Genomic DNA, 27,633 nt, shown 5'->3' with positions numbered 1-27,633 from the left:
CGAAGTTTTATGGACGTAACTTTTTCTTAGAATCCAAAAAAGATCTACGTATTTCCAATGTGGGTGGGCTCCTGCATAGATTCTATATGCTGGCCCATGATGATAGATTCTATAATTGGAATTCCATTATAGATTTTATTATGGCGGGGCCTGCTCTTTGAAATCAATGACCATGGCCCACTGAATCATGAACTCCATGAGGCGAAGATTGTCTCGGCAGTTGATTTCAGCTTTGGTGGAGGATGATCCGATGGGGGTCTCCAGGCGGCGGATATTTTTCTCCTGAACCTTTCGGGCAGTACATCGTACATTTGTACAGGGACTTTCAGCCAATCAGATTTCGACAAATACATGACGTCAGACGTCTTAGAAACATTAGAGCAGTTGGTAGAGCGCTCGTCAGAAATGGCAGAATACGATGTTCGATACAAAGGTCGCGAGTTCGAATCCGGTTGTGGACAACATTTTTCTTTTTCTTTTTACTTTATATTTTATTTTTATAATGCGTTTCTTTTCCCTTGTTATTTAGATTTTGAGTTATGCTGCCTGCAACATAGGTTTACCTACAGAAAGGACAATAACAATAGCTCATCTCCAAGATCCAAGGGATAGTCCTTCAGAAATCATATTGAGTATGAATATACAATGAGACTTGTCTCATGTGAATGGTCTTCCTCCAGTATGAATATGTTTCTCTGCAATGAGACTTGTCTTTCGATACTGCCTCATATGTGTATGGTCTTCCTCTAGTGTATTTTGATACTGTATGCTTCTAATTTGATTAACAAGCACAAAACAATACAAGCAAAGATTTTCAGGATTTGTATGATTTATTGCAACAGTGAACACACCAGAAATATACTACATTACTAATACATATATTTCATCACCAGGAATAGCATCAGGCATGTCACAAGAAAGAACAGCTGGAGATCTGAGAACAGCGTTATTTGAAGCATCATTTCACAGAAATATCTATTGATATAATGGCAAGTTCTGCTAAGCGGTTTCATGATGACGCCCCGATGACGACACAGATTTATCGGATTCTGATTGGCTGAGAACCTGTGTACAAATGTACACTGTACTGCCCGGAATATTCTGCTTTTACACCAGAGTCTTTCCTCCGACTCCCCTGAAGTATCGGCGATCTGTGACCTGATCATCCTGATAATGTTGATGTGATTGTGATGTGACTGGGCACTGCCACCTCGTCATTCTGAAGACTGGCACTCATCATTCTCGCTTTCACACCTCATGGGCCGAGGGTCAGTCACCTCTGAAATCATGAGACAGATCAAGTTAAAGGTCAAATTTAGGAACACATGTAAAGATCAAGATTTCCTTCCAATTAATTTTCAGCAAGACTTGCCTTTGACTTGGACAGTCGCAACGTGAATTAAGACTATAGACCTGCCACTTTAGTTTTCCTGGCAATATGGTCCATCAGAATAGCACCAGGTAGCATACTAATGCTGTATTTATCATACCTTTAAAGGCACTTTGGCAAACTTCCATCTCCAATCACATCAAAGTATGTTGGATCAAACACCCACACAGGGTCTCCTTATTATCATGATCATATACATTATCAAATAATAGCATATCGCCTTCTTTTCGGCGAAACTGAGACTGAATTATTCATATTGTGTTCAACTGCGTTCATTTCACAGTCAATTGTTAAGTTACCAATGTATGCCTTAGAGGGGGCAGAATGGCACTGTTTAGACAAGAAGCCTCTCCAACAGCCCCAGGAATATTGGATAGAACGGCACTGTACTGGGTCCCAGTAATAAATATTGCCATAAAGACATATGATATTGTTCTGGGACTTATGTAAGATTAGTTCTCTCCGCCAAACCCAAGACTGAAGGATTAAAATCTTGTGTTTATAGGCTAACAAATGCAAACACTTCCAAGAGAAGAGTGGCTCTTCTTCTCTCCGACTTTGACACCCTACTACGAACATATCAATAGATCAGCCAGCGGTCCTTGGTGTCGCCGCGTGGATTACGTCCAGTGAAATTGTTTGCAAAGGTCAGGGAACCACGATCTGACATCCATAACCAGCGTATCCCCTTTTCATGCCAGTTACAGTCGGGTGCTGCACCACAGTCGGGACAGTGGCCGCCAAATGAATGGTTGTTGAATTTAAAACTGTTAACTATTTACGTCAATTTACATATGATTGAACAAACCTTCATGAATTCAGTGGAGATTTCCACATCACAGGATAGAACAGCAGTGATGGCATCTCGCGATGTTCTCCACATCTCACACACCAACCGACTGGCGTTCAAATCAACCGCGACCGATCATGACCAAAGACAATACATTTGTCGTCACGGCATCCGGGCACCTCCTTAAACCAGGCCGCTGGCAGTAATCTGCTCAAGAGAGACCTTTGTTCTGTCAATGATCAATGGGACAGGCATTGTCAAAATGTGGGATTGGCTTTAGCATACATACTTGTACATGTACACTTGCCGAGCTGTGGAAATGCATTAGGCAGGTTCCGTAAGCCAAAAGACGATGTAAATGCGTTTTATCGACGATTTTAAAAAAATCATTTCCCCAATTCCTTCTACAACCAAGTTTAAAATATGGTTCAGTGTCGTGTAAATCAATTAGCAGATAGAGGACTTGATGACTCGACAGACATTCGTTCTTTGTAGTTCGTCGTTCGTAGGGCGCTCAGTTTCGAAACCTGCAATCATTCGAAACAGAATACAATTGCCAACTTTGATAGCATGATATCAAACTTGATTCGGTCGGGTCACTTAATTGGTTGTCCATTAAACACTCCTGTCTCCTGGGTAAGACGAACTAAAAATGAGTGATCCAATCTTGCCAGGCTTATCATAAAAGCTTCAGCCGTCATTGGATTGCCCCACCTGGAAAAAATTGGCATGTGGGTATGTGGGTATGTGGTATGTGGTATGGGCCCAAGTCATACAAGACGGAAGACTGTTTCGCCCCTCACACCCATTCTGAACCATCAGAGTTAATCGGTCCGTTGGTGTAACGGAGTCCGGGTCGGCGGAGTGGCTCCAAGGCTTGAGAGTCAAGATGCTCACACCAGCCGCTGGCTGTGAAAGACCGGAGACTTCTCGTTTACCACAGCCAACAAGTTCTGTATGTCCCCACCAGAGGAATGACACAAGCCGCTAGCAAATTTTTTTCCTGAACCTTTCGGGCAGTACATTGTACATTTATACAGGGACTTTCAGCCAAACAGATTTCGACAAATACATGACGTCAGACGTCTTAGAAACATTAGAGCAGTTGGTAGAGCGCTCGTCAGAAATGGCAGAATACGATGTTCGATCCAAAGGTCGCGAGTTCGAATCCGGTTGTGGACAACATTTTTCTTTTTCTTTTTTACTTTATATTTTATTTTTATAATGCGTTTCTCTTCCCTTGTTATTTAGGTTTTAGATATTTGAGTTATGCTGCCTGCAACATAGGCCTACCTACAGAAAGGACAATAACAATAGCCCATCTCCAAGATCCAAGGGCTAGTCCTTCAGATATCATATTGAGTAGAATATACAATGAGACTTGTCTCATGTGAATGGTCTTCCTCCAGTATGGTCTTCCTTTAGATTTATCGGATTCTGATTGGCTGAGAACCTGTGTACAAATGTACACTGTACCGCCCGAAAGGTTCAGGATAAATCCTAATGGGCTAGGCATGGTGATTAGGATGGTTCTTGTCCAGCTGACCAATTGAAAAACGTAAGGTTGGCTGGTTCACAGGGTGACAAGGACCTTCAGCCCATTAAAATGCATAGGTTCGCCGCGGCCGCGGCCATCTTGAATGCTATGGCCGCGGCCATCTTGAATGCTATGGCCGCGTGCCATGATCTAATCTCAGCTCTACACTCCGGACGCAGTGGACCGGCTTCGTTCCTCACCCTAGGAGACCAAATTAGGATGGGGTGCCAAGATAGTCTAATAAGTTCTGGCTCAAAAAATACCCCAGCAGACTAACTCATATCCGTGAAGTAGGCGAAATTACTGGGAATTAAAAAAATTCTTGAAACGTTTTAATGAATCAGATTTATTCTTTCTTGACTATATAATAGACGAAAATAAATAAACTTGCACTGAACATTGTATATACTGTGTATACCTGAACAATTTGCAAACTGAAGGAAAATGACCACCACATTGACAGAACCCCGGGGACAGGACTTGTCTGCAAATTTATATTGTGCATTTAAAAATAAGTGTAGCATAGTTTTATAGAACATGATGTAACTGAGCCGGAAGGATCCCTTTATGTCGGGCCTATGCGCAAAAGAACTCCCGTATCCCGCATTCTGACCTAGGGATACGGGTCCCGTCGTACCTCTAGCAAGCGCCTATGATATTTATTATTTTTCCTGAAACAATTGTTCCGCTATGATGCAGCTGTTTTATTATACATATAGTTTGTTTGATTAGGGTAAAAATACCAAGTTATATTCGTCTTATTTGCGATAGGTTCGAAACAATATGCCAAGTCCTTCCCGTGGCTACATTTGATTCCTTCAATAATTTGCATAATGACCTGGGCGAGACCGATGAACACGAAGCAAATCCCAAGTACGACCATGAAGATGGGGATAATCATCGACTGCCACGTTTTTTCGGATGCTGGGCGGAGTTTCATCAGACACAGCGCGGGAAAGATGAAGATCATGGGAGACGCCATCGTCGCACCCTAAAAAAATCGAACACAGACCATTGAATCAAGAATCTGTAAGAGGTCAAAGATGAAAAATGTCCATGAAGGGTTAATGTAGAAGAAGGAGAAGGAATCAACAGAGACTGCTTTGGATTTCTTGCTCCCTCTTCTCTCTGAACCCTTTTACAATGTTTTGACCCCTTACTGACACTTGATTCAGTGGCCTATAAATGGAACGGGTTTCAAATTCAATACATTTGGACGACGATGTGACTTTTCTATAACGATGAAGACCCTGAAGGTCAGGTCTCGTTGACTGTTCGTTTAGCATCCGTATTGAATTTTGTATTCCCCTAATACGCACTGAGGGGGGTCAAAAACTTTGGAAACCTGTTGGCTGTTGCCATTATTAATGCAGAAGCTGAATTATACTGACGGCCATTCCCCCCCGTTTTTTTACCACTTACCGTAATTTCCAATACAATGCTAACACAGTCAGTGATAAGTGATATAGCCAGGGTGGTAACACATATGACTAGTGTTACAATGATATGCCGCCAAAGCGGTTGCGGCTGTCTGTTGATAAAAACAGAGTTTTCAATCACCTACAATAAAAAAATGTACAGTTGTACTTTTTTTGATGGATTAGAGCTTTTCGAATGCCACGGGTATAGCTTACACGTAATAAAAAGGACCTTGAAATACAAGATTTATTTCATTTCTTCTGGTTTTATTCAATTGAAAGGGATTTTTTTAACACCTAGTAGTAGAACAAAGAAGCATGACATTTGTCGGGGATTCTGCAATCAAGCCAATAAGGCTCGGCCTACTGCTCATTTAAAAGAAAATGGTGAGGTAAGCTGAGGAACTGATAAATATATCTTACGTCTCTAACCACAAAGCACTCTATTGGATATGTCAGCATTATGTTAATGGAATATATAATCCTTGCTGCATTTGCCAAGTCGTCTTTGCTGCAGAAATTCTCTAGGATGTCACCTGAAGACGCAAATGGTAGAAGGTAAGAACAAAATTTCGGGCCGGTATAGTAGTACACAGTGATTAACCTTTATGAGTAAGTGACAGTCCTTACCCTGTGTAAAGCCCTTAAATGCTGCGTAACCGCAGAGAGCGAATACCATCATCACCATGACGACAAATGAGCCCTTACCCTGTGTAAAACTCTTAAATGCTGCGTAACCGCAGAGAGAGAGCGAATACTACCATCACCACGACGACAAACGAGCCCTTACCCTGTGTAAAACTCTTAAATGCTGCGTAACCGCAAAGAGAAAATACCATCATCACCACGACGACAAACGAGACGCTGGTGTGGACCACCTTCCCCCAACCTCTTTCCGATTTGTCCTTCAGGGAATCGTAGATAAGGAAGGAATTGTGATGACACAAGTATGCTGGAAAGAGAAAAGGACTTATAGAGAAATTTATTTCAGAGGGGTCCTTTCAAAATCTGAATTGAATTTGAGATTTTTCAGTCATGTAAACACACATATATAATTATGAATTTCAACACGTCTGGGTACTTTACAGTGGCAATGTTTATTTCTATTAGGAAGTTTATTATTTGGTCATACATGTAAATGTACATCGGGAAAATAGAGGAATCACTGTATCAAACCAAACCTATTCTATAGACTTTTTCAAAAGTAAAATGTCCACGTCATTTTAGGCCGCTGTGCAAAAACTACTGGGCAAAATCTTTTCCTAATTAACCTACCAAAAGCCATAATGCTTACTCCTCTTACAAAGTCTTTGTTTGCAAACATCCAATCATTTGGGGTTGATGGACTGGAACAAGAATGATATATCCCCTTTAAAAGAATGTTAGGTCATACGGTCCCTTTAAATGAATCATTAAAGCTGAACTGTCTGCTTTACACTGATACCTTTAAATTGCGTGCTCTGGCTCTAATTCAAAAATCTCAATGCATTATGATCGTTTATCATCTTTGCGTTGTTTAGCTAATGGGAACGAGAATGAAAGGAGTTTTTTCCAGCCTTTTTCGACCCCATCACGCGCTGAGCTCATATTTTTTACACCTCGGCGGACAAAAGATATGTCTCATTTTGGTAAGTGGCGAGACCAATCTTAGGAGACTGCAACAGTAAGGCAAAAAGATACGTCCTTTGGTTTGAGGAAGTGAATCACGATCACTTACATTTTATTTTCCAAAGTGAAGTCAACCATGCGGAAGATGACGACGAAGACTACAAACATGATCATAACGATAGACAACCCTGCAAACTGGATGAAAACTTTGGGTAAGAAATACGCAATAAGATGAGACATAAACCAAGACTGACAACACCACAAACATCGTGCGGCAGTATAAAGATATCACAAAGTGCAATCCCGGGTAAGTGCCGTTCACAAAACTCGTCGTCTCACGACAGTTTTCGCAAAGGCCCCGATACGCCGTACTGAACTTCCAGCTGTATTGCCTCCGAAACCTCCGCTCATACTGACGCGATAAGATGCAAAAACCTTGCTGGTCGAGATGCCCAATAACAGGCACTTACCTTTGCAAACTTGGCCACATTTTTATACATTGACAATGGGACGGTGATAACGACGTTGGCAAGGAATATCACGAACCGCCGGTCTGCGATCACAGAACCAATTACTGCTTCTAGAGGAAGGAAAAAGAAGAAAGTGAGCTTTAAGGCACATCACCTCCGTATGTCTTTATAACATCGACCCCTTGAAGCAGATTTCATGGGCGTCGATAGTCCTAAAGCCCGCAGCACACTAGCCGCCAACTTTGACGACAAGAAGCGTTCAGCTGACGCCTCTCGACGCCAAAGTTGGCGGCCAGTGGATCTCGGTCAGAGCACACCTGCCCAGAATCGGCGTCCAGTAGCGTCTTTTCCGCCGCTTTAGGCTGCCATTTTGAAATCATGTCACATCAAGACGCAAGCTGGTTGGCCATAGCCTCGCCGCCGACGCCAAGTCAGGCGGCCATCCGTAGCACACCTGGCTTCTTCTTGCGTTCAAACGCAGCGGCACGCGTCAAAAATCAGGCATGTTAGATATTTGGCGTTTAGTTGCGGCATGTGGCGGCAAGTCGCGTTCGCCGACGCCGTTCGTAGCAGACTAGGGATTTTTCAGGCGTTCAGGACTCTTGCGGCAAAAAACGCCAATGAACGCCGAAGTTGGCGGCTAGTGTGCTGCGGGCTTAACCCATGCAGCCAGGGCAGATAATATACACGTATTGATTTAACTGACCAAACAGTTTAAGATCGCACGGAGTCTAACAATATGTTTCCAAATCGTTTTGGGTTGAAAAGGCTGATTAGAAATAATCGTACATACCTCCTCCGAATCGACTTATGACTTTAGTGATGTTGTCACCAATGATGATGTTGTAGCTTACCATCGCTGAGAAGATAAAAGAAAACAAAAAGTGAGAAAAAGGCAAAGATTGTGGGACCTGTATTTTTTGGCGCCGTTGATCGGAAAATACCATTCATTTCTCTTCCATACACGTTCCCTTCCATTTACTCATTTCGCAAAAAAGATCCCCAGTTAATGGCAACAAGCTCATTTCGGTTACGGGGCCCCCAAAAAAGATTATCATCCAAAAATTACTCTGGCCTGTTATTGTTGTTTTTTCTTTGCTACCTACCTAAAAAAGGGTACATAAACTGCATAAATGTTATGACGATGTAACCCACGAGACCAAAGGCTTTTCTCATGACACCCTGGTATGTCACTTCATCGCTGTAAATGCCTGACCGGATTAGGATCTTTAAAGAATAATCTGAAAAAGCCATTAGGGAGGTTAAGAGTCGGTGAGGGACAGCCTGTAAAGAGAGGGTTAGAGATAGTCGTGATAAATTCATTAGGTACATTGCTAGGTCCTTTGTTGTAACTCCAGTAGTGTTGTTGACCGCATTGCCATGAATGATACTGTTCTCCTGAAAGGCTAAGTACGAATGAGTTCGGCTCTCCATCTTTGGCCAAAAAAGTCACTGTTTGGGAAGCCGGGCTTGCCAAATAGTCACTGCCAAAATTAGAACTAACCTGTTAATATTCCGACTCCGAACAGTAATATTGCACCTAATCCTACACCACATTTTAGGATCGCATAAGGTGTCCCTGAAATATAAATGACCGGTTATAGGTTGCAGGCGAGGCGACTCTAACTCCTAGATTCCTACCCCTGACAATGTTCCCCCTTTAACCCTTCAGAATAGTGCTCCATTGTTTTCATCGGCGACAAAAATCTGTCGAAGAGAGTCGCTCTCTCTCTGTCAGATATCTGTAACGGGAATCGAACGCGTGACCTCAGAGAGGACAGACGCTGATGTTTCCACTGCACCATGCACTCCGACAGCACGGAAAATAGAAAATGGTCAGTGTTTTCCTACCTATCATTCCCGACCCAATGATGGAGTTAGCTGTGTTGAAACAGGCGGCGAATGTGCCACTTTTCGCCTTGTTTTCGTTTTGTGTCGAATCATACAAAACCGTCTCATCTTTTTCATCAACCAGTTTGGTCTGATAATTTCCCGAGTCGCTGCCATCAACTGTCTAAAAGGGAATTGTAAAGTCTGAAGCTATGCTCCCGATGCTGGTTTACTTATGTCATCGAAATATCATCTGGCCAGGGTTTGAATCAGGTGTAACGGTCAATAATGTCCCTCCTGGAAAACGTGTCTTGTCATATTTTATTCTGATGGATTGGCGCATTTTGAATCCTCTGTTCCTGAGACATTGGGTGACGGTGCACTGGTTAGAAAGTAACTCGAGGAGGAGGGATTGTACGCGGGGATCCGAGCGCAGGGAATCCGGCAAAAAATCCGGGTGATTTTTTCCGCAAATCCCGAGACGCCAACGTGAACGCCTATCCCATTGATCAAGCTCCTGATCACGACGTCGAATAATGGGACAGGCGCTCACGTGGATGTTTCGGGGGATTTGCGAAAATTCTATAAAACTGTTTCGCTCGGCCAGGTTCTATTCATATACATCTATCAAAATGTCCTTAAGGACAAATTATTTTTGAAAACACCTCTGCCATGCCCGTATAACTAAGTTATCATCATACGGTTAACCGTAATTTTGCAATCAGGAAGATAATGTCTACTTATGTATCTATTATCTCTTTCAACTGCCAGCTCATAATATGAGAAAACAACATAGTTTGCGTCATGTCATGCATATCCCGATCTACAGATATGTTATACATGATAATGTGTGTAATTAGTGCATCAATTTATTCCATGCATTTGAAAATATTCCAATTTCTATATGATTCACACATCCATCTGTTTCTCTATGACACAGTGTACCTTTGCTTCAATGTATTAGTTTCGTACTTTCACATGTATCAGCAGATAAGATGAGCTAGACGTTAGAATTTTAACTAATAAGGTTTTTAGAAACACCCTGTAATGTGCAACGTGGACACGATTGTTAACGATAGCTCACGGGAATTTCCTCATGCACATATTATTGGATACAGTCATGCACCCTCGGGACTGACAAGTGCTGTCTTTAATAGAGAGGTGTCCTGTTTAGAGAGGTCAAATTGAATGGAACAACCAATAGGACCAAAACTAAAGAGTGTCCTTAATACAGAGGGTGTCCTTAACAGAGAGGTGTCCGTTAAGGGAGGTTCCACATTTAGTTGCATGGAAATGTACTATAAAAATGCAAATCACCCGAGGAAATATTCAAAATATTATGCAAATGAATTTTCATGACATTTTTTCTGTTATCTGTCTGGAGGTGTTATTGCATTATTACACTCCGGCCACAGTGGATATGGATAGAATGACGAATGGACTGCCTCATGAGTTTATTGCAATATTATGTAGGCCAACAAACGGCTGTTGCAAGGAATTTAACCATGCCTGTAACAGCCACGGGGGTGTACATGTATATAATTTATATACTTGTTTAGGAGAGACAATATTCAATTATCAATATCATATTCATATCAGGACAAAAAGACACCTGTGCCTTAAACGAGCACGTGTGTTCTCAAAATTAAAAATCTGACTTTGAATTTGAAAAATTTCACATTGCAGTGTAAATTTCAACATGACTGCCGTTGTGAAGACGAAGATACATGCTATCAGATGTCCATACAGTAACGAATATAAACGAAGAGTTCGAAGTATCTCGAGATAACGAAGAGTTCGAAGTATCTCGAGATAACGCCGACGTAACTCTTTAAGCGTTTCTCTCTCTCTGTGTTTTCCCTCACTGAGAACGTTGAAAGACAGATAGACGCGTTTTTGTCTGTGAAATGGTCTTTCTAGTTGTCAATTGTACGGAATAATGAAATCTGTCGGATGTCATTTCGAACTCCTGACATATAAAACATATCCGAATCGTTTGTTTAAATATTTGCTAACGTTTCAAATAGATAAGAAGCCCAGTGTAGTCCAGGCGTCATCCTAGATATATGGTCTTCACATGGAAGGAGAGGGACAAGACAAATGCACTTCGTCCGGAGTGTAATCAAAGTCCATTGTCGAATGATTTCAACAAGAATCTGTCCTTCTGAAGAGGAACCGCTGACCTTTACTTTTGAGGACTATAATTTTTGCATCGCATTCAGTAACTTTACTGTTCGTCTACTCAGAAAGCCCGAAACACCAACCTAGCCAGTCTTATATTGGTTGTTCCCCACGTTTCAGTTTCTCCATGCAATAGACGGCAAGAGAGACCACGACTTTTTAATTGGGAGAAACAGAGAACTATATGTCGATCTGTATTTGAACCTTTCCAAACACCGAGGTCGAGGGAAACACTCCGAAACGAAAATATTCGAAGAATTTTCGCCTGAATGCTTGGATTTTGGGATAACATGTCCGGGGAACAAAGGATTCACCTCTCGCTTATGAGGGACATGGCCTCTATAGAGCAATGTATGATTATAATAATCTGTCAGAATACATGTGAGGGCCTGGCACTTTCTCCAGAGGGACATTTTCTACTTCTGCACTGGCCCCGTGACCAGCTCATGACTGCGAAGCACATCCTTCGAAGACGTTCAAGACTGGCGACTATCTGGACGACGACCATACTGAACTGCCAGCGGTATTGCCTCCGTAGCCTGCGCCGCGTTGTCCGGAAGCTGAGCAATGTCAGTACATTGAGGATCAAGATGATGCATAACCTACCGTTTCATTTTCCTTAGAGTAATATTTCCCGGGTGTATCTGCTATCAACGATTTGTCCTCAGACAGAGCCAAGTCCGTCTCCTTCTTCCTTCCAAACATATTCCGTTTCCGAAAGTCCTTGTTAATCTTGTGACCAATTTGTCAAAGTCTCATATAGGCCTATACTGATTTAGTACATGATTGAAGACTTGTTTCGCACTAGAATGCCATTTCAAACTCGAGACAATTGCACATACATAGGCGCAACGCCAAGTAGGCCGATTAGAATATCATGTGGGACGTCACAACACACATAAAATTGGCCGTACAACTTGTACGAACAGGTGCGACATTGAGCGGGAAAGTCATGAACAGGAAACAGGAGTTAACGATGGGTCAGTCGCGTCTTGCTCTCATTCACAACTAAAAGATACTTCCTAGGAATATTGCACAGCGGGTAGAGAACGACTGCGCGCTCGGCGCGCGCTCGGTGCGCGCTAGTCTTCTACGGGAAGGCACATGTCTTGAATGTCTCCCTGTAGAGACCATTCGTGAAAGGCATTTTGCGTTTGAATCGGGAGCAGGAATAACAATGGGTTAAAACCAATCGATGGAATTACCGGACTTTGGAGGGTTAATATTTGAAAGAAATTTGAATTGGGAACTTGGCAATGCTTAGCCTAACTCCCAGTTCCTTATTCGTGCCCGTACTGGAAGTATTGGAAGGCAAAATAACAACTTTCAAAATGGGCGCGAATAAGGAACTGGGAGCCAACTTCACAGACCCAATTATAGGGCTAGTGTGTAGCTGTTGTTTAGCTGGTTTTACTTTTGGTGCTTCTGTGTCACATGTCCACACCTATGAGACCCTTTTTTGTTGCCAGTAGTGATTTGTTTCTGTTTTGTTCCAGTTTTCACTGAAGGTGAAATTTGGCAATATAATTACAAAATAAGTACAGTCCCCCTTGATATATTCTTCTTCGCTGGGTTTCATCTTTATAGTAAGACCTCTCCAATAAGGACACCCTCCGGACCGACAAGAACTGTCCTTAACAGAAAGGTTTCCTGATTAGAGAGGTCAAGTTGAATGGCAACAACTAGTTAATAGAAAGTTTTCCTGATTAGAGAGGTCAAGTTGAATGGCAACAGCTAACTACGGACCGAAACTAGTGTCCTTAATAGAGAGGGTGTCTGTATTAGAGAGGTAACTGCTAAGAGAGGTTCTACTTTACATGTACAGTAGTACCAAGTAGAACATCTCTATTAAGGACACCCTTGGGACTGACAGATGTTGTCCTTAATAGAGAGGTAGAGAGGTCAAATTGAATGGAAACAACCAATTTGGGTCTAGAACTAGTGTCCTTAATAGAGAGGTAGTCCCTAATAGAGAGGTGTCCGCTAAGGGAGGTTCCACTGTATATGAAAAGTCCCCGTTTATAACCTTATCGTTCCCACTGACCTATCATTATGGATAACTGGATAACATTGACCCAGTTAATGACTCAAAGAGTCAAAATGTGGGACACAACTTTTACCATTATGCACTTGGTATATAAATATATTGTATAAGTTCGTTTTCTTTCATCAGGCCATAGGCTTGTGTGCCACACGAAGCCCATCTTCCAAGTGCTAAGGGTTTTGATTATCCTATATGTAGGCCCTATATATATATGTATATCACTTCGGTTGGAAAATGTTCTTGTCCAAGGTAGGTGTCTCATTTCTGGTTTGCATGGAACATTTTGATTCGGAGTTTGAAATTCGCTTTCTGAAACTCGCCCATATTGACTATACCTTTCTAATTTAACATAAAATGGTCCTTATGCCGGACTGCTGTGACTTCTTGAATTTAAACGTATATTCAAACATATATTTTGGCGTTGATTGCTTTGATTTTGAAAATTGTTTCTCCTTTCCAGATGTAAAAAAGTAACAAGACCAACTCAAATAGAGTGAGAATTTAAAAGAATTTTAACTGGACACTAAAAATGGGTGACACAATAACTGAACCACCTCCATTAGAGAATGTATTGTCCTCGGGTCAGAATTACCATGGAGACGAAATCAATTTAGAGGACATATCAGATACTTTGCTGATGGATGATAATGCTGAAATAGACGGAGTTGGAGAAGGAAATTTGATTATATCAATGCCGAATAATTTAACAGACGATTTGTCAGAGGATTTACCTCCGTACACCCCTGGTGACAGGTACATAACGGATAATACTTCAGTTAACAGTGATGACACTGCTAACGGAAAAGTTAATGGAGACTTGAAGGTTAATGGAACGGTTAACGGCGATGTTGATGTTAACCTAAGTGTTAACGGGAAGGTTGACTTTGATCCGGATGTTGACAGTGCCAAAAAAGATGACGGCGGTGATGATGGAGATGACAGTGGGAGTAAAAAGGATGAAAAGTAAGTTATTTGAAAAAATTACCTTTTATATATTCCTAGACGACTGAAATATAACTTGGTTCCAAGTGCTCACGCATAAAGCAAATATATCAGATTGATAATGCCCATTTAAATCTTAAACTCCTAGTATTTTTTATAAGTATTTTGAGATTAACTGCAGTGTTCATCTTGACTCGCTAAGCAAAAAGTTGCAATTTTTCTTTTTAGGGAAAAAGTTGAAATAAAAAAAGTGGGAGTGCTTGAGTTGGTAAGTATTATTATTGTACTTTTAATTCATTGTCACTGACCACAAAAATGTACCTTCTCATATCCTGAAACTCGGGGGGGGGGGAGATCAGTTGCTAGTTTGGCCTGCTAAACATGTGGGCAATAGGGTTCCATACGGGAACTTGTGTATGGGAATTCCATAGTAATGACTTGATGCATCAGTTGCATCGATACCCACTGAGATGTGGAAAATGGAGGTGCTTTGTATTGCTGGTGCAAAATTCGCTATCAAAAGGAACTGCCTGCCCTACGGCGTTCTATCTTACTGCATCTCTATTTTTTTAACCACCAGTAAATACACACGGTGTACCCCTTTAAGTCATAACTTTTTCCACTTTTGGTTCATTTTCAGTTTCGATTTCACGACAAACTAGACATCCTACTGATGTTCCTTGGGGCTCTGGGGTCTGTGGGCCAGGGTGCCGCCTTTCCCTTGAACCTTCTCATCTATGGCCAAGTGGCCGACTTCTTCGTCGGCGATCAGATGATGAAAAACAATGCGACAACTGCGTAAGTACAGTCCTGGTCATAATTAACATTCCTTGTTGTGACTTTCCCGCTACCACCAAATTGCCAACTACAGTCCTGGTCACAATTAACATTCCTTGTTGTGACTTTCCCGCTTCCACCAAGTTGCCAACTACAGTCTTGGTCATAATTAACATTCCTTGTTGTGACTTTCCCGCTACCACCAAGTTGCCAACTACAGTCCTGGTCATAATTAACATTCCTTGTTGTGACTTTCCCCCTACCACCAAGTTCCCAACTTCTTTGTCAGCGATCAGATGATAAAAACAATGAGAGAACTTTATAAGTACAGATCTATCCTCGAATACTAGAGTCAGTCGTATGCTCCTCCCCTTGCACACGTTACTGACATACTACATTAGCTCGTTCCTCATGCAGTGCAAAGTGTTACACGTTCAGGAAAATATTTCGAATATGAAATAACAATATATGCTCCCAAGTCCAGTGCTATAGTCCATCAAAATTGTTGCGACTTTTGTAAATCTAATGATTTTTTTTCCAGGCAAAATTACACAGTCAACATGTACAGTTTGATCTCGCCATTCTGTGTCTATTTCGTGTACGTTGGTATCGGCACTCTCGTCATGTCATACTTGTCGATTGCATTCTGGATGTGGACTGCGGAGCGACAGACCAAGACCATCCGCAGACTCTTCTTCCATTCTATCCTGAAGCAGGAGATTAGTTGGTTCGACACACATCAGATTGGCGAGCTGAACTCCAGACTTGCTGAGTAAGTACATTACTGTAGAGGTTCTACTAGAATACCTCGGAGTTATGGTGGCCTAGTGGCTCTGACTAATGGCTGATGGTCAAGCAGCCGCTAGTTCAAACCTCACAGTGTAATGAATGTTAATCATTATTCTCAAAAATGTACATTTTGATGAGTCCGAAGAGTTATTCTGAAAAAAATAACCTCTTTTAAAATTTTCTTGGGAGTTTTTCAACTGAGTTTTTCAATCAAAATATACCCCCACTGGAACTGGCTCCTCCTAATAGAAAAGTGGTGGGTGATGGGATGGAATACAGCACCTTTGGCAACGTCTGCTCTCAAGATTTCAACCAATTTCATTTGCGCACATCATAATGTTTTTTCCAGTGATCTAAACACCATCCATGACGGCATTGGAGACAAAGTCGCCCAGTTTCTTCAAGGCATCACCACCTTCATTGCGGCATTCGTCCTCGGCTTTGCAAAGAACTGGGAGTTAGCTCTCATCATGCTCTCGCTGGTACCCTTCGTAGGAATCACTGCTTTTGTCATGACTCGAGTAAGATCTTATACCATTCCTCTGTAGCATACTGGGGGCTGTTTGCTTTAGACCACAAGCAGGTGGTGACCATTGGTTATATCACGCCAGATTTCGACGTTACGAGACTCTGACATGGTGCGAAAACCATTCAGTTTACAGCCTGATTATCTGGTCTTCCTTCCTTACCTGTGCTACATTGCTTCTCTCGACTAAAGAGTGTGAGTTGGTACCCGGCTTGCCTAGAGGTTTCTCAGGGAAATGATAGACCTACTCCTGAGTTGCCAATGCTACAAAAACCGTGAGAAAATCAGGCCTGATGGGATGTGGGGGAACTTGGGCAACAGCCCAGCAGACTTTAACAACCTCCCCCTCTCTTTCACACTGTTATATGTTGTTCCTTCTTCAGCTTCTTCAAGGATTCACTCAGAAGGAATTGAAAGCATATGCCAAGGCAGGAGCTGTAGCAGAAGAGGTGCTCGGTGCGATCAGGACGGTGGTGGCCTTCGGTGGCGAGAAGAAGGAGAGTGACAGGTAAGGCCACACCAATTTTGAGTTTTGGTTCACGTCCCATGGAGGACTACACAGGAAATATCAAATATGTCTTCATGCGTTTTTCAGAGTCATTGAAAGAAAAAGAAGAGGTTTTCTTGGCATTGTTTCACTGTTTCAATGTCAGACCCCATTAGTGCAGATTGGTCTGGGGGGTTGGGAAGTGTAGCGGCCCCACTCAGCCGATCAGATTGGTGTGGCCTAAATTAATGACTAAAACACAGTTTGCGATAGGTGCAAGTTAGGAGGGACACCAAAGGGACTCATCTGATCACCATGAGATAAGACCACAGTGGCTACTGTTGACATGTTTTCTCCCTTGTCTGACGTCATTGATTTCCCCCCTCCCACATCTCGTACCAAGCTCTGTTTATGACATGACATCTTTTCCCGCCATAACTCCACCTATACATCCCAAAGCTGTCTCTATCTATACTTGCTTACAGGTACAATGAAAATCTGACCGAAGCCAAGAAGATGGGCATCAAGAAGGGCATAAGTGTTGGCTTGGGCCAAGGCGTGATCTGGTTTGTCATTTTCAGTTCCTTCGCCCTGGCCTTCTGGTACGGTGCCAAGATGATTAGGGAGGCGAGGACCACTGCTGGCGTAATTTTACAGGTAGGTTTGATGGAAACATTCAGTCACAGGCCCTTGAGTACATGTCTTTATAATAGGGGTAGAAGGCGTAAAATAGGCGTAAAATAGGGGTATAAGCCCAGGAACTAGGCTTCTCTATGCTAGCCTAGTTCCTGGGCTTATACCCCTATTTTATGCCTAAAATAGGCGTAAAATAGGGGTAGGGGTATAAGCCCAGGAACTAGACTAGCATAGAGAAATTCTCTATGCTAGCCTATGCTAGCCTAGTTCCTGGGCTTATACCCCTATTTTACGCCTATTTTACGCCTTCTACCCCTATTATAAAGACATGTACTCAAGGGCCTGTGATTCAGTAGTGCTCCGCAGTTGTGATGTAATAATCGCGGGTTACCCCGATCGCACTTGACATCAGTTTTTTCTGAGTTTTCACATCATCGGGGATTGTAAAGTCGTTCCCCCCCTTTAATAAGGTTTTCATCGCTATTCATAAATTTCTTGCAGGTGTTCTTCGGTGTCCTCATTGGTGCCATGGCCATCGGCAATGCCCTGCCTCACTTAGAGGGATTCACTAACGCACGAGCCGCCGCAGCATCAATCTACGAGATCATCGACCAAGTGCCATCTATTGACAGCAGTTCAGACGAGGGCGAAAAGCCAGAGATTGTCGGAAATGTGGAGTTTGATGACATCCACTTTCGGTATCCTGCAAGGCCGGATCAAAAAGTTAGTAAAGTGACCCACCTCAGTACAGCTTAAAACTCTAACGTAAGGCTCCACCTCATCAGCTGTAGATTATTTCAAGGTCACTTTTTGTTTTTTGAGTGGCGCAGTGAGACAGTGACCCTCAACCTGTGGTTTTGAAGCCTAAAATGTAATTAGTTGACAAATCTCTAAGTTACAGAGTCTAAGTTGGTAACTGAGGCACACAGACTGTGGCACAAAACCACATGTGAGTTTTTCTTCTCACCAGATGAATTCTGTAGTTTGCATGTTTTGACTTCAGATTATGCATGGGTTTGGTGTTTCGGTGTCCGTCGGGCAGACTGTGGCGTTCGTCGGACCAAGCGGATGTGGTAAAAGTACCACAATGCAACTGCTACAGAGGTTCTACGACCCCGAGGACGGTGTGGTTAGAATTGATGGCCATGACATCCGTGACATGAACGTGAAATGGTTACGTCGACACATCGGGATCGTTAGTCAGGAACCGATCCTCTTCGCGACGACGATTGTCGAGAATATTCGATATGGACGGAACGATGTCACCCAGGCTGAGATAGAGCAGGCAACGAGAGAGGCGAATGCTTATAATTTCATTAAGGATCTTCCTGATGTAAGTCGAAGACTTTAGACTTTATATCAGATTCTGATTACAGAGAATATCTACAACAGACCACACATGCCATGATTTTCCATTTTCTCTCCAGGGGTTTGAAACTCTTGTCGGTGAGCGCGGTGCCCAGCTGAGCGGTGGCCAAAAACAAAGGATAGCCATTGCGAGAGCGTTGGTCAGAAATCCTAAAATCCTGCTCCTAGATGAAGCGACGTCTGCTTTGGATACAGCCAGTGAAAGTGCTGTGCAGGAGGCATTGGAAAAGGTAAGACAGTTCAGGAAAGATTTTGGGTCGTACCAGTACGCTGTTTTTAAAACTGGTGGTCCAGGAAAATAGAAATGCAGTTATGCACAATGCCGTAATTCCACGGCTTTTCTTTATCTTGCTTTGTTCATTCCAGGCAAGCAGAGGACGTACCACCATTGTGATAGCCCATCGCCTATCCACGGTACGTGATGCCGATGTGATATTCGGTATAAAAGATGGCCAGGTGGTGGAACAGGGGAACCATGATGCGCTGATGGTGAAGGAAGGGTTGTACTTCAATCTCGTCACCAGCCAGATACGGGAAGAAAGCAAAGACGCAGAAGCAGGTAAGGTTGTGTGGAAAACCCGATGGCGAAGGAACGTCTCACTTCAGTCTCGTCTCCAGGCAGATGTTTGTTTTGTTGCTAGCTTTGTTGGTCCTACACCAATAAAATTTGAATTGAAAACACACTGTTGGGCTTTCGAGTATCGTATATTCTTTTCGATGTTTCAGCTGATGACTTTGATGACGAGGATTCCATCCAACTGAAACGTGGTTTATCCAGACAAAGCAGTCATTTTAAGAGGCAAGGATCTTCGAATAAATTTGGTCAGCGAGGCAGCTTACGTCGGTTGAACAGCGCTGTATCAGAATCAGGAGATGAGGAGGAGGTGTGTACCTTTAACATAATCGTAAAGTGGGGTGAATGTGGCCCTGGGGTAAAATTGCCCCAGCTCCTAAAATCTTATCTTAACTAAACTATGATAGGTTTACTCATTGAGTTATCTAACAATGATGGTATTGACATGTGCTGGCCAGGAAGTAACATAATAAAATCCTAACATGTTATGAAGTACATGTAGTTATTACTGATAATTAGCAGTTTTGGTAGATAGCGGTTTGTTTTAGTGTAACTAACAGCATTTCTTATTCTCTAACTTAATAATTTTATTACCTCTAGGATGAATTGGGAGGTCTTCTTGGTGAATACTCTGGCGGAAAATGGTACATTTACAAATCTTCATGTACATATTTATTAAGATCCTCTAATTCCCTGTGAATCACCTTGGTGTAAAGAATGTTCTCCTGGGTCATTTCATGCTTCGAAACATCCTCCATGCGCATGACCGGAACTCTATTTATCAATGACATTGTTCCGTCTCTGCTTGAATTGACCACCATTGCCTCTGCATAACCTAGACTAGGCCATTTCATCATAATATGACTTTGAGAGTACAAAATGACTGACAAACACAGTCTTACTGACAAAACACATAAAATAATCATTCCATGTGTGTTGTCAGGCAGTTTTTGCATGTCAATTGCAGGGCTATTGAACTCTCATTTTCACATCCCTGTGATAAAACTGCTCCGTTTCAGGCTGACGCTAAAGAAGTTCAGGAAGAAGACGTGCCAGAGGTGTCGATAAAACGAGTTTGGGCGATGAACGCCTCCGAGTGGCTCTTCATTATGATTGGTTGTATCTCGGCAATATTCACCGGAGGTGTCCAACCCGCTTTTGCGGTTGTCTTCAGTGAAATTCTTGGGGTAAGTCATCTGATCGAAGAACTGTAAAAATATGTAAGGTAAGGTTGTACAATTATAGCCACAGTACAATTATAGCAACCCTCAGTGTAGGAATCGGCTGGCAGTACACATAATGCACACAAAGGCTATAATTGTTCTGGGGGCTATTGAACCACCTTACCTTACATATAATCATGTGTCACAATGAGAGGCAACTCCTCCCTGCCTAAAAACTTGCAATTTGTAGGAGTTTTGATGAATCAGGATGAGTTGTTCGAGTGATTGTTGGCTGTCATCAATATATAGGCGGAAGTCCTGTAAAGAGGAAATTTGAGGGTGAAAATGCACAGTTTCAGTGTTTCCATCTTCTTCAAATAGCCAGACTTTTCCCTCAAATGCCTGTAAGTTTTTTTCTCTTTTTACTCCAGGTCTTTGCCATTGTTGACATGGATTTGCAAGCCCAGCAATCCCAGCTGTTCGCTATTATCCTGGTCTCCATTGGCGCGACCGTGGCCATCTGTCATTTCCTGCAGAGCTATTTCTTTACGTTGTCCGGTGAGCAACTGACAGAGCGGCTGCGCCACTTGACGTTTAAAGCTATGTTGCGCCAGGTAGGCATGTGATAATCTCACGATTCTGGTCACGCCCCCCCCCCCCCGCCCACCAGTCAAATAGCTTAGAAGCCTCATACCATATCAGTTTTCTATTGAAACGGGGGCATTTTGAGTTCAGACTAGGGTGTAGAATCAAAGAGAAAATGAAAAAAGGGTACTTTTACAGAAAGTAAAGTTCACGTCGCAATAAGGTTAACAAACTATTGTCTGTCTTTTTCAGGAGGTCGGGTGGTTTGATCTTCACGAGAATCAAGTTGGGGCGCTGTGTGTAAGACTGGCATCAGACACATCATTAGTCAAAGGGGTGAGGCAACGAAACAAAATTTCCACGGATGTCAGAAACACATTTTTTTGTGACTTCTGGGTGGAATACACCCGCTAGCTATGCCTATGATGGTAGTCTAATGTCTCTATCAAATGCACTTGGTCCCGAGTTCATACGAGCGATATTAAGCGAGTCATGTTCAAAAATTGACACTAGAGTCGACTCCTGAACGTATTAACTGCCTGGCGGTGGATGAGGATCGAAAGGGTTAAGATTTACTTACTTACAATGTACTTATACAAAATGCTCGCTTTCTTCAGGCAACTGGTAATAGAGTTGGCACTATCATCCAGTCGATAGCCAACCTAGGAACTGGTGTCGTCATAGCATTCGTGTTTGGCTGGAAGTTGACCCTTGTCGTGCTGTGTTTTATGCCTCTCCTGGCCGTCGGAGGTTTCCTCCAAGTTCGATTGTTACATGGCTACGCCAAGGGCGACAAGAAAAAAATGGAAGAAGGTGGAAAGGTACGGTATGTCCCGACATTGTTAAAGGCCTGCGCCGTTAGTATTCAATGTATTTAATTGTGACTCAATTAGATAGAAATCAACATTACTCTAGGTCAGTCTTTGTGACTGTTTTACTTGCACACCTGACGGGGATCCAACTATTCTGTTACAGATTGCAACTGAAGCCATAGAAAATGTGCGGACAGTTGCCACTCTTGTTCAGGAGGTGAAATTTGAGGAAATATACAACAATCATTCAGAGGCTGTATTCTTGTGAGTATGAGGCGAAGAAAATCTTTTTTTGACTTCTTTTTGGTCGCTTTTGCACCAGTCATGCATTCTTCTTCTACAACGTTCCCTCAGCACTTGGAGGTACTGTTCTATGCGTGCCAATGTGGTTAGGCACAAATCAGGTTTATTGGCCTTGTGACCTTGTCTTTGGCCAGATATAGAGTCCACGCAAGCTACTCATGTTTCTCACTTGGTGGAGTCTTTAGCTTGCCCTGGCCTTTACACCAATTACAAGGAACCTCGGTTTCATGTCTCATTCAAAGGACTAGGAATTTTACTTCCTTGAAAGCCACACCAGCTGATCCAGAAACACAATGCCGAGTTCTCCCTCGGCCCTATTTCAAGGTAGCCAGCAGCGCTAATCATGAGGCTATGAGGCCCCTTGCACTCGTCATGAAACTTTACTTTGCTTGCACTTCTTTGTGTATCCGATATTCAATATATAGCCAATACTCTCATGTAGAAGGGCCATTTTCTTTGCCACTCTGTGTACTTTTTAGAACCTCCGTTCTATAGCTGCACCTACTGCTTTCAGGGCTGGTACCATAGCAGGCGCAGTTCTTTGTGTATCCGATATTCAATCCAATACTCTCAAGCAGAAGGGCCATTTTCTTTGCCACTCTGTGTACTTTTTAGAACCTCCGTTCTATAGCTGCACCTACTGCTTTCAGAGCTGGTACCAAGCGGGCGCACGTCTACGGCATAGCCTACGCCTTCACACAGAGCATCATCTACTTTGCCTACGCAGCCGCTTTTGCTTTCGGTGCATTCCTAATTGACGAAGGTGAAATGAACTTCATAGATATTTTCAAGTAAGTTTAGCATTTGTCCCAAGTTCTCAGCATGAATTTCTCAGTTAGTATTATAGTTCAGAGATTGCAGGATAGATCTTTCTAAAGCATGTCACCATATTAAGGACACCACAATATAAAATGAGTGGTGTCAGTATGCTTTATTCAGTGAAGAAATGGATTGGAATACCCATACATTACAATTACATTGGATTGCATACACTACAATTGGGTTTGAATACATTACAATTGGATCAGAATACATCACAGTGGAATACATTTCAATTGGATTGGAATACATTACATTTGGATTGGAGTACGTTACAAATAGATTGCAATACTTTACAATCGGAAAAAAAAAAGATAAAAAGTTGAAATGCACCTTTTGAAATCTATCGAAGTTTCTTTTTTTTCAATTAGAATTCAGAGTTGTTGTTCTTTTTTCCAGAATTTTCTCGGCCATTACGTTTGGTGGTATGGCTTTTGGACGAGCTAGTTCCATGGCACCCGATTATACCAAGGCCAAGATCTCAGCTGCCAAGATCTTCCAACTTCTTGACAGAGAGCCCGTTATTGATGCATACAGTACTAATGGTGAAACAGTGGTGAGTCTGGCGAACCATTCTTTTCTAAAATCAACCGAAAAATTTGACATTGTGTTGCATGCTGTTCGACTACTACTATTCAAGTCACTCAACTGTGCTTTGAAAATTATTGTTAGCCTAACTGTTGTCCGATATATCTTTGTCATTCAAACTCAACTGGACTTTGTTTACTGCATTACTCCCCTCCCTTTGGTTACCCTTGGAGTTATTCAACCTCCTTACTCGATGTCTTCTCTTCCAGTCCGATTCAGATTTCAAGGGTGAAGTCTCCTTTGGCGAGGTGGAGTTCACCTATCCGACTCGACCTGGTACACAGATTCTGCGAGGTCTTACAGTGTCGATCAGTCCTGGTCAGACTCTGGGCTTGGTCGGTACTAGTGGCTGTGGGAAGAGTACGACAGTGCAGCTTGCTGAGCGGTTTTATGACCCGTTTGGTGGAAGTGTGGTAAGCGAAAGATTTGGTACACATTTCGGGCAAAACCGTGTCCCTAATAGGGAAGGTGTTTCGCTCGAGGAGGTGTCCGCAAAGTACTGTATATCCGTAGAGCTCTCCACACATGAATCTGTACAGGACCTAATTTCTAAGCCACCAGTTAATTTCACTACTTCCATGGAACTTCCATAGACATTGAAAAGGCACCAATTTCAAAGGGGTCACTTATTTTCTAATTTCGTGTCCCAAAATTTGATCTTCAATGATCATCTTCACCATTTCCAGACTGTGGACGGTAAGGAGATTCGGAGTTTGAACCTCCAGTGGTACAGAAGCAAGTTGGGAATCGTCGCCCAGGAGCCAGTGCTCTTCGACGCGAGCATCGCCCAGAACATTGCATACGGCGACAACACACGCAAAATCCACATGGATGAGATCATCGAAGCAGCGAGGAAGGCAAACATTCATTCGTTCATTCAGAATTTGCCTGATGTAAGTTTACAACCAAAGTTATTGGTCTCTTAAGGACATATTACTGCGACCTTGGACAATAGACTTAACTTCAGTTGCTGCTCCCAGGGAAGGACATTCATTGTGGTGTTGGCTGACAAAAATGCTTGGGCAAGCAGTCTCATTCTATAGGCAATGTCATGAAGAACAGGAAGGGTCAGAATTTGCATTTACCGAAACCAAAACAAAGATACAGAGAGCAAAGGCTGTAGAAGATGGACGAGTTTAAGTCACGGGTCCAACTTCATGACCACTGAACGAACGGTCTGCTCTCAATAATACTTATAAGTATGTGTTCTTCCTCAAAGACAATTTCAATGAAGTCTGCTAAGGCACTGACCAGTTGTGCGTTTCACTTAAAACAAAGGGTCATAGTGGCTTACGGCATTATCCGGTCATGCATTTCACTTAAAACAAAGGTTCATAGTGGCTTACGGCATTATCCGGTCATGCATTTCATTTAAAACAAAGGGTCATAGTGGCTTACGGCATTATCCGGTCATGCATTTCACTTAAAACAAAGGGTCATAGTGGCTTACGGCATTATCCGGTCATGCATTTCACTTAAAACAAAGGGTCATAGTGGCTTTTGGCATTATCCTGTCATGCATTTCACTTAAAACAAAGGGTCATAGTGGCTTATGGCATTATCCGAAGTTGGCTTAGGCATTCTGTCTTTGTGCATATTTGTTTTGTTTTGGTTCTGGTTTGTCTCTGTCTAAATTGTCCATTGCCTGGAGTATCATGATCTTCCTTGTCCTCTTGGCCGATTTATATTGCGGTTCGTCTTTTCAGGGTTACGAAACAAATGTTGGCGACAAAGGAACACAGCTGAGCGGCGGTCAGAAACAGCGAGTAGCAATCGCTCGTGCTCTGATACGAAAGCCGAAGATCCTATTGTTAGACGAGGCGACATCAGCTCTAGATATGGAAAGTGAAAAGGTGATGTACCTACCTCTGATATACTGACTGGGATTAACGGTCACCAGAAGTATAATGTGCCACTTTGCCACCATTCGCTGCCAGATGTGGTGTCACACTAACGTCGATCTTTAATAATGCTAGAGTTCATTTTTAACTACCTTGAAAAAAAACCCTGATTAATTGATTTATTTCACCTGCAGGTCGTCCAAGAGGCCCTTGACAAGGCCAAAGAAGGACCATTCGCCACCAGATGTGGTGTCACACTAACGTCGATCTTTAATAATGCTAGAGTTAATTTTTAACTACCTTGAAAAAAACCCTGATTATTTGATTTATTTCACCTGCAGGTCGTCCAAGAGACCCTTGACAAGGCCAAAGAAGGACCATTCGCCACCAGATGTGGTGTCACACTAACGTCGATCTTTAATAATGCTAGAGTTCATTTTTAACTACCTTGAAAAAAAACCCTGATTAATTGATTTATTTCACCTGCAGGTCGTCCAAGAGGCCCTCGACAAGGCCCAAGAAGGACGAACATGCATATGTATCGCTCACCGTCTCTCCACGATACAAAACGCAGACAAGATTGCTGTAATCCATAATGGGAAGGTGAAGGAAATCGGAACGCATAGTCAACTAATGCAAGAAAAGGGGGCCTACTATAATTTACAAATGGCACAGGCTAGACGACGGAACACTACTGTGCCACAGAATTGAAGAAACGTTACCTCTTTTGATAGTTGGGGCGCTTGGCCCGTTATAGACTCATTGATTGAGAAGTTATAAGAGGACAATTATAGAAATTTATGATGGGAGATTTGATATAAAACTTGTCTGTGATATATTGGAAGCTTTTACCTGAGTAGGCTTAGTCTATTTTCAAAAGACACTTCTCTGAACTGGGGTAAGCACCCAGTCATATATTTTTTGTACGTTGTACATTTTTTAACAGAAATAAAAAAAGGCTAAAACAACTGAAAATTTTTGTTGTTGTTCTTTTCAAGAAGTCTTAAAGACCTACGCTGTTCATTGAACATTTGAAATTTGTCATTGAATTTGAAAATTTGTTAATATGTACTTAATATAAATTTTAGATTGGAATAGTTATCTCAATATCTGATTGTGCCATTGTCTTTGGCACAGTCGAGCTCAAACTTTGTCTACAAAGCGCCCCCTAGGTGTGGGGATAGTTATCCGATTGTGACATTGCCCTGGGCATATTCAGTTTGTGACATTGCCCGCAAGACAAGTCTGATTTTCAGGTTGTGAATTATCATATCCGAGGCAGCAACACGATAGGGACAGTTATCTGATTGTGACATTGTCCTATGCATAGATGGACTTAAACTTGGCACTCTTTTAGAGTGATAGTTATCTCAGTACAGTGGAACCTCCCTTAACGGACACCTCTCTATTAAGGACAACCTCTCTATTAAGGACACTAGTTTTGGTCCCAAATTGGAAGTTTCTATTCAATTTGACCTCTCTAATAAGGACACATCTCTATTAAGGACAGCACTTGCCAGTCTCAAAGGTGTCCTTAATAGAGAGGTTCTACTGTATATGAGAGAGACATAGTCCTTGGCATATTCAGTTGCGGCATTGCCTCTAATACTAGAGTCTTGAGGCGGTTAATTGTCCTCGGCATAGTTGTGAAACTTTGTCCACAAGGCACCCCTAGGATAGTCATCCGCATCTCTTTTCACACCTTTTTTGACACACCGTGTATGTCTGTAGAAAAGATGTGTTCCTTAGCAACGTGATTATCACATCTAACGCAAGTCACGTCATCGTGTTGGTTACCATGGAAACATGATGACACTAATTTACTTATGGGGGAAAATACCCCTGACGTCATTTCGTGATCCCGACTGAGGCTGGGAGAAGTTGTTATTCAGTCGGCGCTAACGCTACTGTTTTAAATGAGATTAACTAAAGGAGATAACACTTATTGAGCTAACGCTGACGTTTTTCTCTAACGCCTGGCATGTTATATGTTAGCCAGCTTGCCATGGTTACACTCCGGACGCAGTGGAACGGCCTCTTTCTGTTGCCTTGATGCAGGTAACCAGGTCCGTTTAATGGAGTGGGCCAACACGGAAAAACGTGATTGTTCCTTTGTCACGCTTCATCCTGATTGATTGGGTAAATTCAAACAAAA

The 27,633-nt window shown here is 42.5% G+C and overlaps 2 protein-coding genes across 4 annotated transcripts; one reads left to right on the top strand and one right to left on the bottom strand.

The window, feature by feature from the left end:
- Window positions 1–4,046: 4,046 nt before the first annotated feature.
- LOC135500671 (putative sodium-coupled neutral amino acid transporter 11) lies at window positions 4,047–12,098 on the bottom strand. Its single transcript, XM_064792274.1, has 12 exons — window positions 11,831–12,098; window positions 9,065–9,227; window positions 8,718–8,792; window positions 8,320–8,454; window positions 8,007–8,072; window positions 7,214–7,323; window positions 6,853–6,938; window positions 6,411–6,481; window positions 5,926–6,087; window positions 5,559–5,671; window positions 5,140–5,277; window positions 4,047–4,708 (listed from the first exon to the last, which is right to left on the bottom strand). The coding sequence occupies exons 1-12, from the start codon at window positions 11,927–11,929 to the stop codon at window positions 4,406–4,408; spliced, it is 1,521 nt and encodes a 506-aa protein (XP_064648344.1). The 5' UTR covers window positions 11,930–12,098; the 3' UTR covers window positions 4,047–4,405.
- A 1,289-nt stretch (window positions 12,099–13,387) lies between these two features.
- LOC135500196 (ATP-dependent translocase ABCB1-like) lies at window positions 13,388–26,443 on the top strand. 3 transcript variants are annotated; one of them, XM_064791450.1, is made up of 24 exons: window positions 13,388–13,517; window positions 13,729–14,231; window positions 14,439–14,478; window positions 14,851–15,008; window positions 15,529–15,759; window positions 16,126–16,297; window positions 16,686–16,810; window positions 17,275–17,446; window positions 17,927–18,148; window positions 18,429–18,758; window positions 18,853–19,023; window positions 19,160–19,352; window positions 19,520–19,677; window positions 20,387–20,554; window positions 20,962–21,144; window positions 21,368–21,451; window positions 21,733–21,936; window positions 22,091–22,191; window positions 22,881–23,021; window positions 23,449–23,605; window positions 23,847–24,050; window positions 24,324–24,530; window positions 25,344–25,490; window positions 25,968–26,443. In XM_064791450.1, the coding sequence occupies exons 2-24, from the start codon at window positions 13,798–13,800 to the stop codon at window positions 26,187–26,189; spliced, it is 4,224 nt and encodes a 1,407-aa protein (XP_064647520.1). In that variant the 5' UTR covers window positions 13,388–13,517; window positions 13,729–13,797; the 3' UTR covers window positions 26,190–26,443. The 3 variants fall into 3 exon arrangements, with proteins under 3 accessions (XP_064647520.1, XP_064647521.1, XP_064647522.1); XM_064791451.1 differs by lacking the exon at window positions 25,968–26,443 and adding an exon at window positions 25,673–25,943; XM_064791452.1 differs by lacking the exon at window positions 22,881–23,021.
- Window positions 26,444–27,633: the final 1,190 nt, after the last annotated feature.

The sequence above is a fragment of the Lineus longissimus genome, chromosome 16 (genome assembly GCF_910592395.1).
Source record: "Lineus longissimus chromosome 16, tnLinLong1.2, whole genome shotgun sequence".
NCBI classification, from domain to species: domain Eukaryota; kingdom Metazoa; phylum Nemertea; class Pilidiophora; order Heteronemertea; family Lineidae; genus Lineus; species Lineus longissimus.
This window is presented reverse-complemented; position numbering and strand designations above follow the sequence as displayed.